Source organism: Rhinatrema bivittatum, chromosome 7, assembly GCF_901001135.1.
Source record: "Rhinatrema bivittatum chromosome 7, aRhiBiv1.1, whole genome shotgun sequence".
NCBI classification, from domain to species: domain Eukaryota; kingdom Metazoa; phylum Chordata; class Amphibia; order Gymnophiona; family Rhinatrematidae; genus Rhinatrema; species Rhinatrema bivittatum.
The window spans coordinates 152,302,707-152,316,140 of record NC_042621.1 but is presented as its reverse complement, the minus strand read 5'-3'; the positions used below and the strand labels follow the sequence as shown (position 1 = coordinate 152,316,140).

The following is a 13,434-nucleotide window of genomic DNA, read 5'->3' as shown; positions in this document are numbered from 1 at the left end:
CGTTTATGAACCCCCAAGGCTCTAACATTTGACGGTCCCACAAACTTTTTAATATTAAGATAGAAAAGTTTTCTACTGGGGGATTTTTTTGATGTATGATAACACTTTCCATGGATATAGTAAATAATTGGGGTTTTCAGTTGTATACTGGAAAATCATATGAAGCAGCAGAACTTACGATTTCTACATTTTCATAAATCACCTACTACATTAAAAGGGTAATTTTTAGTAGTATGCAAAACACAATGCATATACACCTAAGTAGTTGTGCTTAAAGTTGCCCCTGAGTTTTATAAACCGTGAAGTGGGAACCACACAGTTTATAAAATACCACATATCACCACCCCAAAAGTACATGCATATGTTTCAATACACATACATTTTTTTAATGCAGGGATTATGCACACTGGTAAATTTTAAAAGGAATGTGCATGCGCCCATAAATGTGCATATTGCAGCGTGAGCAAAAAATACACCTCATTTCATAAAGTACGCGTGTAGCATTAAAATACTGTTGCTGTGCTTACTTCTACTGCCTTTATACATGTATCTTGTGTGGGGTGAGAGAGAGAGAGAGAGAAAGGTACCACTCTGGAGGGGTACTTTGTATCAGGGTGGGCTTTTGGAAGATGAGTTGGGGTTAGGGGGGTGTTGCTACAGACACATTCAGAGGTATTCACAGTAAAATTGACATGCAGTGTACAAATAAACTCCTCTTGTTAGACTTTTCATCACTTATAAGGACTTTAATTCTTTACTGATGTCAATTTTACTGTGAATACCTCTGAATGTGTCTGTAACAACACCCCCCATAACCCAAACCACCTTCCAAAAACTCATCCCAATTCAAAGTGCCCCTCTAGAATGATACCTATGTAGAGAGTATCAGACTGGCCCTATTTTCTCTCTCTCTTTCTCTCTCTCTCTCTTTCTCTCTCTCTCTCTCTCCTCATGAGGAGCAGTAGCAAGGTTACTCAGGCAACATACATGCATTGCCTTTGCAAAATTTGTGGTTATACATGTCAGTCTTGACCCTGCCCCCAGTTTGCATGTATATGGCCATTTTTGTGTGAGCAACACTTTTAAAATCTATCTCAGTGTTTATACACCTATTTTATAAAAGTATGTACATATATTTCACACAACAAATAATTAGAATATAAAAATTGCCATATTTTGTCAGACAAGGGTCCAGCAAGCCCAGCATCCTGCCTCCAACAGTGGCCAATCCAGGTCACAAACAGTAGACAGAACCCATGCTACAAATGTTTAGGGATAAGTAGTGGCTTTCCCCATGTCTACCTGGTTAATAACAGTTTATGGACTTCTCCAGGAATTTGTCCAAATCGCTTCTAAACCCAGCTATACTACCTGCCTCTACAATATCCTCTGGCAATGAACTCCAGAGCCTGTGTGCTTAGCATAAAAGAATTTTCTGTGATTTGTTTTAAATGAGTTACTTACTAATATCATGGAGTGTCCCCTAGTTATTGTATGCTTGAGAGAATAAATAACCAATTCACATTTACCTATTATATTCCACTCATGATTTTATAGACCTCTATGTTATCCCCCCTCAGCCATCTCTTCTTCAAACTGAACAGCCCTAACCTCTTTAGCCTTTCCTCATAAGGGAGACGTTCCATCTCCCTATCATCCTAGTATTTGTTAATCACCTAACTGAAAAAATATTTCTAAGCAATGTATAAAATGTAGCAAAATAAAATCAGCACTATTCTATTCAATTATATACGTATTCCCCCAACAAAAGTATCCCACTTCAGGAATATAACACAGAAAACAGTAGTTCAAAATAAATAACTCAACCTTTGGAAATATTATTCATCCTTCAGAAACATTGTCATCCTAGTAACCCTTCTGTATATGTTTTCCAGTTCATCTATATCTTTTTTGAGATGTGGTGACCAGAATTGCAAACACTATTCCAGTTCTAGTCCCACCATGGAACAATACAGAGGCATAAAGACATTCTCTGTTTTATTCTCCTTTCCTTTCCCAAAAACTCCTAACATTCTGTTTGCTTTTCTGACTTCCACCTCAGATTTCAATGTATTTTCCATGATGATGCCCAGATCCTTTTCCTGGGTGGTAATTCCTAATATATACAAGTAGATTTTAAAAACCCTACAAATGGCCAAGCCGGGAAAATATGTGCTTGACTTGGAAGTGTGTGGGCCATGTGGATTTTAAAAGGCCTGCGGCCATTCGCGTATCTCCCGGGATGCACATTACAAAAGTTTTGAGCAAAAGGGGTGGGGCATGAGTGTGGTCTGGATGGGGCATGAGCAGGGCATGGGTGGGCTGAGACGTGCCATGAAGTCAGTTATGTGCACATGCGCACGCTGGGATCCCACGACTGTGTAACTTGCTTCTGCTATGGTCTGCGTGTAAGTACTGAAATAAAAAACATAGAGTAGTCAGCGGGGTTTTAGGGGTCGGGGCTGGTAGGGTAAAAGGGAGGCAAGTTAGGTAGGGTATTTAGGAAGTCCACTCCTTTACTGGGGCTAACTGGGAGGGAACTGGGAAATAGGCCTAATGCAACGCCACGCTTTCAGCAGGCGTAACTTTGCCGACAAAGGTAGGGGGGGTGGGTTAAGTAGGGGAAGGGAGGGGAAGGTGGGGGGAGGGCGAAGAAAAGTTCCCTCTAAGGCCGCTCTGAAATCGGAGCACAAGGGGGTGCACAAATGTGCACCCCCTTGTGCGTGCCGACCCCAGATTTTATAAGATACGCGCGGCTACGTGCGTATCTTATAAAATCCAGCGTACTTTTGTTCGCACTTGGTGCGCGAACAAAAGTACGCGATCGCGCAAGTATTTAAAATCTGCCCCAAGGTGTTCCTACAGTTTCTCACAATCTGCTAGTGATTTAACTACTTGGAATAATTTTGTGTCATCTGCAGATTTGATCAATTCACTCGTTGTTTACCTTTTTCCACTGAGAAAACTGATGATTGATTTATAGTCTCTGTTTCTTATCTTTTAACCAGTTTGCAATTCATGCTAGAAAAATGTCATGATTTTTTATTTTTCTCATCAGTCTCTCATGGAGAATTTTGTGAAAGGCCTTCTCGAAATCCAAATACACTAAATCCACCAGATCACCATTATCCACAAGTTTATTAACCCCTTCAAAAAATAGAGCAGATTGATGAGACAAGACTTCTATTGTGTAAATCCATGCTGGCTGTGTCCCATGAAACCATGCCTTTCTATATGTTTTGTGATCTTTTTTTCTTTAGAATAATTTTTACAATTTTTCCCAGCACTGGAGTCAGGCTCACCGGTCTATAGTTTCCCAGATCACTCTGGAGCACTTTTTAAAGATCAGCATTACATTGGCCACCCTCCAATTTTCAGGTGCAATAGACATTTTTCATGATAGGTTACAAATTACTAGTAAAAGATCTGCAATTTCATTTTGGAATTGTTTCAGAACACTGGGGTGTTAACTATCTGGGCCAGAAAATTTGCTACTTTTTATTTTGTCAATCTGCCCTATTACATCATCCAGGTTCACCATGATTTGTTTCAGTTCTTTCAGATCATCACCATTAAATGTCATTTCCGACATTGATATCTCCCCAACATCCTCTTCAGTAAACACAGAAGCAAAGAATTAATGTAGTCTTTCCACTATGACCTTGTCTTCCCTAAGTATCCCTTTAACCTCTCGATTATCTAATGGTCCAACTGACCCCCTCACAGGCTTCCAGCTTTAGATATATTTCTTAAAGCTCTTATTATGAAATTTTGCCTTCATGGCCAGCCTCTTTTTAAATTCACTTTTTTCCTGCCTTATCAGTGTTTTCCATCTAACTTGACAATGCTTATGCTTTTTCTTATTTTCTTCAGATGGATTCTTTTTTTCCCAATTTTTGAGAATAGTCTCTTTCACCTCAGCTTTTAAACATGCCAGCTATCATTTGGCCTTCTTCCCTCATTTTCTAATACATCTGCTCTGGGCTTTCAAGATGGTATTTTTAAATAATATTTTATGTTCCCCACTCAGGGCTCTCATTTTGGTACTATTATGTCCTTTTTAGTTAAAGGGGTTTCACCAGGATTTTAGCCTGGTTTCTCTGAGAAATGGACCTCTGATATGTCAGACCTAGACTCCCAGTCCATATCTTATTTGAATTGCCACAAACTAATTAAGTGTTATATGGGTGTCTAGAGATAGTTTAATGTTGACTAATACCCTTCAGTTGTACTGCCAAACCAAAGCAGTTGAATGGCATTAGAGCTGAAATATTAATGCTCAATTTATGCTTCACAACATTTGAAACTTCAGATGACACTAAAATAAAGTAGCTGATAGACAGGAGATGCTGTAAAACCTTGATAATATTTTTATTGGATGGATGGACATTGATCCATTAAGTGCTTTAATAAAGAATTAAACATGGATATTTTTAAATGATGAAACAGATGTAACAGTTTCTCAATGTACTGTAGTTTCACAATATTCTTCTCTCTTTATTTTATATAAGTAGTAACTTCAAGTGGATTTATCAAGCATTATTCTTCCAATTTGTGTTATTAATGTTACAATCTTCACTTCTTGCATCCACCAGGGTATGCTTTTACCTGGTCTTGGCATTGGGATGGGCATGGCTGGCAGGAAACTATAGTAAAATAGAGAAACAATATTAGTAAACACCACTTTTCTTCTACATTCATATTTGTGGCACAAAGTAATATAGAAAAAATTAAGGAAACTTGCAGGTCTCATAGATTTTAGATATGCCTTGCAAATAACATGAATTAGTTATAGGATTTCTAAATGCAAACCCTTTGTTGTTACAGATAACTTGCAAGCAATGCACATTTGTATGTTTAAGACTTCATGGATCAATAAAATAAATTGGTAGACATATTTTATAGGTCTTGATGCAAAGATCAGATCTTCCCTTGATGTTCTAGAATTGATGATAGTGTGGTATAAAAGTCAATATAAATAAGTAAATATTATGCTGCTATGTACTTCAGAAATACAAGGTACATGGCTGAGTGCAGAGTATAAGAAAAGCTGACTGCGTATGTCAGTAAATGCTCTTTCCTTCACCCTCACTTCTATAGTCCCTTTTTGCTGGGCAGTTATTAATAACAAGTATTCCTTTTGTTTAAGAGTTCTATAGAATATCTGCAAGGTTAGAATAAATGTATCATAGTCAAACACTTCCTGATCAAATATAATTTCTCATACCTTGCTTAGGACACTGTGGAGTCTGATCCTGGCACTGCCACTGCTGCACAGGTACACATGCTGAAATTAAGAGAAAATAATTTTGAAACAAGGTGATTTCCATTTTATATGCCTTAATTCAGAATTAAGATACATTTCCTGCTAAATATCTAACAATTTAAAGCATGTTAATTTGTAATAATTGTATTTTCTGAGATTACTTCATCTTTCTTTGAAAGTACATATGCAGTTAATTGACTCAGGGAGGGAAGGAAGATTAAATTGCCCAGGTATGCCTTTGCCAAGCAAGAACTAAATTTCCATGTTTGTGATTGGCTGCTATTTCACTCTCCACATTGACTGCTCTTCTTCAGAGATAGTATTGACAATTTTACTAAGGGAAGATAACTTTTAAAACTGCTTGCATGCACCCATTCATGTGTGTATATGGGTACAGCAAAGTTGTTACTGTATCTATATCCTGCATGGATATGATATATGCATTTTAAAGAATATGAGTACATATGTACACACAAATGCTCACATATATAAAAATCAAGGGCCATGCAAGTTCGGACTTGTGAGGTAAAATAGTGGCACTTATATGGCTAATTTATCCGGCTAGGTAGGAGCACTTAGCCAGATACATCTGAAAAGCGCTACCTTTCCATCTAAGTTGCACTTTTCAGACTTATCTGGTTATGTAAGATAGTGAGAGAGAGAGAGAGAGAGAGAGAGAGAGAGAGAGAGAGAGAGAGAGAGAGAGAGAGAGAGAGAGAGAGAGAGAGAGAGAGAGAGAGACTATCTGTAAAGCTCTCATAGTAGTTGAGTATTTATATCTCTACAGGAGAGCCACCTGAAAGGTCGAGGTGAGGTGTTGGTGGTGCTTTAGGGTTTAGGGACCTGTTTCACATGTAGAGTGAGACGTATGAACAGCACAGTATACCTTGGTGAAGATTTGATATCATTTGGAGTGAAGAAAGTCTCACAAATGAGAAAATTTGTACTATGTTTTCTCACCCTAGCTTGATGGTACCCTGTTATAGGGTCCATCACTCCAAATGATGTCAAATCTTCACTAAGGTGTACTGTGCTGTTAGTATGTCTCACTTTATATGTAAAACAGGCCCCTAAACCCTAATATAAATAGGTGCACACAGTGAGTTCCTCACCAGAGGTTATATCGCTCTCTCTCGCTCTCTCCCTCTCCCTCCCCAAGCCTAGAAATTTATCACAAATTGCGTTATGGCCATTTCAGACATATTGCACAACTTAATGCCAGGGAAAAAAGCTGTAGTTATTTCTGGCATTAAAACCATGCAATATGGCCCTTAATTTAACTAAGACCCACCCTCTTCAAAAATTTGCATTCACGCCATACTTTTCACATGCATTATGGCGTTAACGTGTGTGTTAACTCATTAATGCCATTCACATTTTGATAAATGATCCTATTAGCCAGATAAGTAGGGTTTTAAGATTTTTCTGGCTAAGTAGCGCAAGTAAAAGACTTAGGCACATCACTTTGGCAGGTTGTAAAATAGCAACTTACTTGCATAAATGTGGCCTCAGAATGCCCTAGGCCCACTCCTTACTGCAACATACACATGCAAGTTTATTTACAGATCCTGATTTATGCGTGTATGTTGTGTTTTTTAGAATAACATATTCTCACGTACATGCTATTTTATGTGCACAAGTACAAATTTTTACATGTGCAACTTTTGGAAATTCACCTGTTAAATTTTATGGAATTTTATTACAAGCATAAGGCCTTGGTTCATCAAGGTTGTCTCATAGTCACTAAATATGAGGAAAACCTTAGGGCTTGATTTTCAAAAGCATTTACGTGGTTAAAACTGGCTTTTACTCATGCAAATGCACTTTACCCATGTTAGTGGGCTTTTGAAAATTGCTGTAATATATGCCGTTGACTTATCAATAGGTTTTATCCGTGTTAAGTGCACTTAAAATGGACAAATGGCTTTTGAAAATTGCTATGATAGATCTCTTTTTTACCTGTGTAACTCCTTTGAAAATTCACCTGTTGGTGATCAGGCGCATAGAAGTTTTACTTATTTCAATATTCTGCAGAAGAAAATGTGTAGTGCTTGTAAGCAGCTTTTACAGTGTCTGGGTTAAAAATTGATAACTTGAATTGTAAACATGGTTGATAGGAAAGTTCTTCTGCAGATTTACTAAACCGAAGGAAGTAATTCATGGGAGCAGAAAGATCTTGATTCAGGGTCTGATTGCTCGGCTTTTTTCCCTTAGACATAGAGTAGGAAAAAAGCCTTAAATCAGACCTGCAATCAGCAAAGTCCTGTAAGGAAATTTGATAGTTAACTTGAAACAATTCAATTAATACATGGGAAGTTCATCCTGAAATCTTTGTAAGTTGTCATACCTTTTAAGGGAATATATTGAAAAAATGTTGTAGTACATGAGCTTTGGAGACCTCACAAGGCTCTTCTTCAAATGTCGTATCATGAACACGACTGGGAGATCTCCAAGGCTCATGCACTATACCATCTCTCTCTTTTTTTTTTGGTCTGTTTAAAGGTATTGCAACTTATGAAGACTCAAGTTTCTTCACAGGACCAATACAGTTATTAGATCTTTTCATATGAGTTTGGAAGTTTATCCCTACTGGTGTTTGTTGGTTTTTAGAGCCCTATGGACATCAAAACAGTTGCATGCACCAATTTTTGGATTAATGCTCATTAAAGAGCATGTAAATTGTGTTAATCATAGGGAAAACTGAACAAATGCCAAGTTAAAAATGATCACTTATAGAGATAAATTAAAGATTATAGAAAAAAAAGCTAAGCACTAGACATTCTACCTGTAATTATCAATTAAGAACAAGCTTTAAACGTCAATATAAAAAAAATTATTTTAGTTCTTATATTTTCTTTTTCCTACTCAGCTATTGAAAAGGTTTAAGAAAAGTTATTTAAGCAAATGCAAGATTCCTTAATTATTCTTAACACAACAATACTTACGATCTTGACATTGACCTGGTATTACAATGTTCTGGCATGGGTCTGAGCACTGTGACTGCTGTTGGCATTGACTATAACCACCCTTGGCAGACATGGCTTTCTCTGGCACCGTACAGCAGAATCAGGAAGAGGGATTCTCCGAGCTATGTCTTGGCTGTCTGAAGACTCTCCTTTTATGTAGTTGTGATTCCAAGTGGGAAATATTTTTGCATTGGTGGAACTCTTGATGATCAGTAACAATTACTGATGACTAAGAGATATGTTATACAGATACAATAAATATTTTTCTTCTTTAGATTTCTTCCTCAGTGGGAGGGTATGTCTGTAATTATTAACGGAGAACAAAAGGTTCCGTGTGATATGAATAGTAATCAAATGATGTTCAGTAACATTTTTGTGAGTCACTTACTTAATGGGTCCTCTTGTAAAGCTTTAGACATTGATGTAAAACTTAGGCATCCAGTTAGAGCACTGTAATGATTTTGTAGGGCACACAAAGGAATATGCATTCCTTGTTGAAGTCTAAATAAGTTAATTTCAAAGGTCAGAGGTCGATGTTCCAAGGGTTTGTTCTGGTAACCTTTTCAGTTACCTGAACAAAATCCGAGATTTGAAGTGAATGCCCCCCTCCCCCGCCGTCTGTCTAACTTTTGTCTGGTTAACTCATTACCTGCTCAAAATCTATCCTGATAAAAAATGGCAGCGACAGAGGCATTCCAGTGGTGTGGCTAAATTTAGCTGGGGAGTGCTGCTATTTAATGCTACTCAGATAAAATTAGTCAGGCAAGACTGTTCAGAAAAAAATATCTGCCTCAAAGTTACCCAGATTTATTTACCTGGGTAACTGTAACAGAGTGAATTCAGCAGAACGCTTATTTGGTTATGTTCCACTGAATATCCGGGTAAAGTTATCCGGGTAACTTTTCTACTCACTGGCCCACTGAATATGGACCTCTGAATGTTTTTATTTATAGTAACAATGTTTTCTCTGGTTGTGTACTGAAGTTTTTTTCCTATTCTCACTTACTCATTTTAGATTTATTGAGATATATTCCCCAAGTTTAAGGACACATTGTATTGGAGATGCCGTGCTATAATAATCATTAACTATTAAAGAACAAGTGCTCTGGACTCAATATAGTGAAAGAGCTAGCATCCCCTGCATTAATAAAACATCACTTTTGAATATAACATTTATGCCATTCTTGAACCACAGTTTCCGCCTACCATCTTGGAATCAATTAAAATCATCCCCTAGAAGGACAAACCTGGCTATTTTAATCCCCTTTTCCAGCCATCACATTGACAATCCTGGAAGAGAAGAGAAGGGGTTTTAAAATACAGAGGAATCTAGCCATCACACTGACAGTCTTGAGGAAACTGCATGGCTGTGGGGAATGGTCATAGATTATAGTACCTTTCACCTCTAGGACAAATTCCATCTCAGGAGATCTGTATGAAATGAGACAGTGGTCTCAGGCCATTGTAGAAACATTCACTTATTTATTTTTATTTATTTGAGTTTTTTCTATACCGGCATTCGCGATGGGAATCGCATCATGCCGGTTTACAATTAACAAGGTGTGACAAGGAAAAATAATATGAACATTAACAAGTGCTAAAAGAAAAAATAGCAGTTACAATAAAACAGGGACATAATACAACTTGGAATGGTGAGAAGGCGATAGTAAATTAACAGTGAAAAATAAAAGAATAAAATAAATAAATGAATAAAAGAATAAAAATAAATAAATAAAACCTGCCAATTTAAGAGAGATTGAAAAATTAAGGAGATGTCAAAGTTGTTGATTAACCTGTTGGGTGGTCAGAGTTAATTAAGTTGAAATTAGGTTCGATTGGTGTCTGGAAAGGCTTTCATAAATAACCAGGTTTTAAGTCTTTTTCTAAATGTTGGAAGGCAGGGTTCCTGTCTCAGTTCTGGTGGGATTGAGTGCCACAAAGTAGGTCCTGCTGTGGAGAAAGCCCTGTCTCTGAGAGTCATATGGTGAAAGGTTTTGGCCGGAGGAACTTGTAGTGAATCTCTGTAGGACTCTCTGATTGGTCTGGCGGAGGTATGTTTTTTGAATGGGATTTGGAGGTTAAGCGGAGAGAGTTGATGGAAAGCTTTGTAGATGGTGGTAATGGACTTATATAAGATTCTATAGTGAACTGGCAGCCAATGTAAGTCTTTGAGAATCGGAGATATGTGGTCTCTTCTTCTTGTGTTTGTCAAAATTCTGGCCGCCGTGTTCTGAACCATCTGAAGGGGTTTAGTGTGGGAAGACGGGAGACCTAATAGAATGGAATTCCAATAATCTAATTTAGAGAAGATTATTGACTGCAAGACTGTTCTGTAGTCGTGGAAATGGAAAAGTGGTTTAATTCTTTTTAAGACGTGCAGTTTGTGAAAGCAGTCCTTAGTGGTTTGATTAATAAAAGATTTTAGATTTAGCCGATTATCAATGATAGCTCCTAGGTCTCTTACTTGTGATGTTTGAAAGCCGGTTGGTGGATTTGAGGCGAGGTTACTGTTTTCGAGGGAAATTATGAGGAGTTCGGTTTTTGCAGAATTTAGGATTAGATTTAGACTGGAGAGGAGGTTGTCAATTTTTTGAAGGCAGTTTTCCCAGATTTTAATAGTTTTTGTGAGGGATTCTTTGATAGGGATGACACTTCCCTGGTCCTGTCAGATTCCCATGAATCTGTGAATTGTGCTGACTTGTGACAAGGACAGGATGAGGGACAGACTGATAATCCTTGGCATAGGACCAAAGCCAGAGACCCCCTTTACTGCCAGTATGTGAGCACCTTGAGACTTGGCCAGTAGGTGTCACTATTGAGTGATGAGTCTGACTTTTTTGTTGGGACTATACACTCGCTACTTCTTCAGCATCCCAAGCTTGTTCATACAACAAAAGTCCGATCCTGGAAACTGAACACTGATCTCCTGTATCATGTCGGCCAATTTAAAATATTTTTTTATTGTACTCCGAGTGACATTATAGCATTTCATCATTCTGGAGAGCTTTACCATTGCCAAGAAGAGTGATTACAGCTACTGTGGGATTCAGCCAATGTTGCTACAGTATTTATAGATTCAGATGATGCAGACATGTTTGTTGTCTATCCTTATTATCTTTCTGAGTGGTCTGTGCTGCTTTCTCCTCCCCTGATAGCATAGCCAGGTGGCTCGGGGATTTTTGCTAGCTTGAGAACTGAATGGGGAGCCTCTAAAAGACACACCAACAGCACTGCTTGATGACTAGCTGTTGGGGCTACATAAGTTCCTGCCATCTTTCACCCTTCCCTAAAAGTGAACTCATCATTTCCATGTTGTACCCAATCCTTGACCAGCCCCAGTGGATGGGTGATCAAATCCTGGATTCTCTGTGTTGCATCCTGAGTCACAGGGAAACCTCGAACAAAAAAATATCTTTAATAGAAAACACACACGTTTGTAGGAATAATGCTAAATCTTTGGATTTTTGTCAATTTAGGAGATTGGGCAGAAAAAGTTTCTTATATTTATTTATTTTATTTATTTTGGTTTTTTATATACCGAACTTCTTGTAAAAAATTACAAATCAGACAATGAACAAAAAACAATGCAAAAGAGCGTTACATGGAACATTGCAAGAGAACGAATAATTGAATAGGAAACCGGGGCTACTAACTTGCCCAATGTAAAAGGAACCAACTCTACATAATTTATAACATCGAAAAATACATAAATAGTTACATTCTAACAGGCATTGATCAGACTTAATGATTTGAAGTTAACAAGGATCGATTAGGGAATGGCTTGAGGGAAGCTGGATGGGGTGCAGAGAATTATGATTCTGGGAATGCTAGTTTAAACAGCCAGGTTTTCAGTTTTGGGACATCGTATGGGTATATCCTGTGGAAAGAGTTATAACATTTTGCATCACATGCAGCAAATATGTAACACATATGCATACATTAGTGTAGGGATCCTATTAGTCCCCTATTAATACTGGTCAGGAATATATTATTTGGGTATGGGGGTAGACAGGCTAGTAGTTTATTGGGTTTGCAGCTCTCCCATGTGGAAGCTAACAAGTGGTGCTGTCTTAGTTTTGTTTTTCCAGAGAGATCACCATTTTACACTGGTGGATCCTTTTTTGCTTTCAAGGAGGTAGCATTTCCTAGGCTGTGCTCTTATTTTTCTAAGCCTTAACTTTAAGCTCCATGGAGACTTTTGTTTTGGATGAGAGTTTCTTTTCATGCTCTCATGCTACCTTTAACTGATTAAAATTGGAGTGCCAAATCCTTTTGGTCTCATTTAGACTGTTTTCAGTCTGCTCTTCTAACCAATGGAAGAGGTTCCCTTCACGCAAGTAGAATCTGAGATCATCAGAATCCAAGGAGAGGATGACTTCCAGCTATCATGCGAGAGAGAAGAAGAAGAGGAGGAAGACCACATCCCTGGCCCATGAATATCTACTGAAGAGGAGGAGAAAGAGAAAAAGGTATCACAACACTTTGAAAGTGCAATTTTGATACCGTATTTTCTGGCGTATAAGACGAGTTTTTAACCCCTGAAAATCTTCTCAAAAGTCGGGGGTCGTCTTATAGGGCGAATAATTACAGAATTTTTCGCTCCATAAGACGCACTTTTTTCCCCCAAAAGTGGGGGGAAAAATGTCTGCGTCTTATGGAGCGAATATATATAAAAAAAAAAAAAAAATCTAACAAAACCCCCCAGACCTGCCAAATTAATTTACTACAACCCCCCACCCTCCTGACCCCCCCAAGACCTGCCAAAAGTCCCTGGTGGTCCAGCGGGGGTCCAGGAGCGGTCCGGGAGCGATCTCCTGGACTTGGGCCATCGACTGCCAGCAATCAAAATGGCGCTGATGGCCCTTTGCCCTTACTATATCACTGGGGTCAACCAATGGCAGCGGTAGCCCCTGTGACATAGTAAGGGCAAAGGGCCGTCGGCGCCATTTTGATTGCTGGCAGCCGACGGCCCAAGTCCAGGAGATCGCTCCCGGACCGCTCCTGGACCCCCGCTGGACCACCAGGGACTTTTGGCAGGTCTTGGAGGGTCAGGAGGGTGGTGGGTTGTATTTAATTAATTTGGCAGGTCTTGGAGGGGTCAGGAGGGTGGGGGGTTGTATTTAATTAATTTGGTAGGTCTTGGGGGGGGAGGGGTCAGGAGGGTGGGGGAAGCTGAGGGATTAGTTTTAAAGGGTCGGGGTG

General features: G+C 38.7%; 1 protein-coding gene across 1 annotated transcript; it reads right to left on the bottom strand.

Moving 5' to 3' along the window:
- Nucleotides 1–4,388: 4,388 nt before the first annotated feature.
- On the bottom strand, nt 4,389–8,348 carry LOC115096277 (proline-rich protein 9-like). Its single transcript, XM_029610775.1, has 3 exons — nt 8,212–8,348; nt 5,228–5,287; nt 4,389–4,646 (listed from the first exon to the last, which is right to left on the bottom strand). The coding sequence occupies exons 1-3, from the start codon at nt 8,303–8,305 to the stop codon at nt 4,576–4,578; spliced, it is 225 nt and encodes a 74-aa protein (XP_029466635.1). The 5' UTR covers nt 8,306–8,348; the 3' UTR covers nt 4,389–4,575.
- Between the last annotated feature and the right edge of the window lie 5,086 nt (nt 8,349–13,434).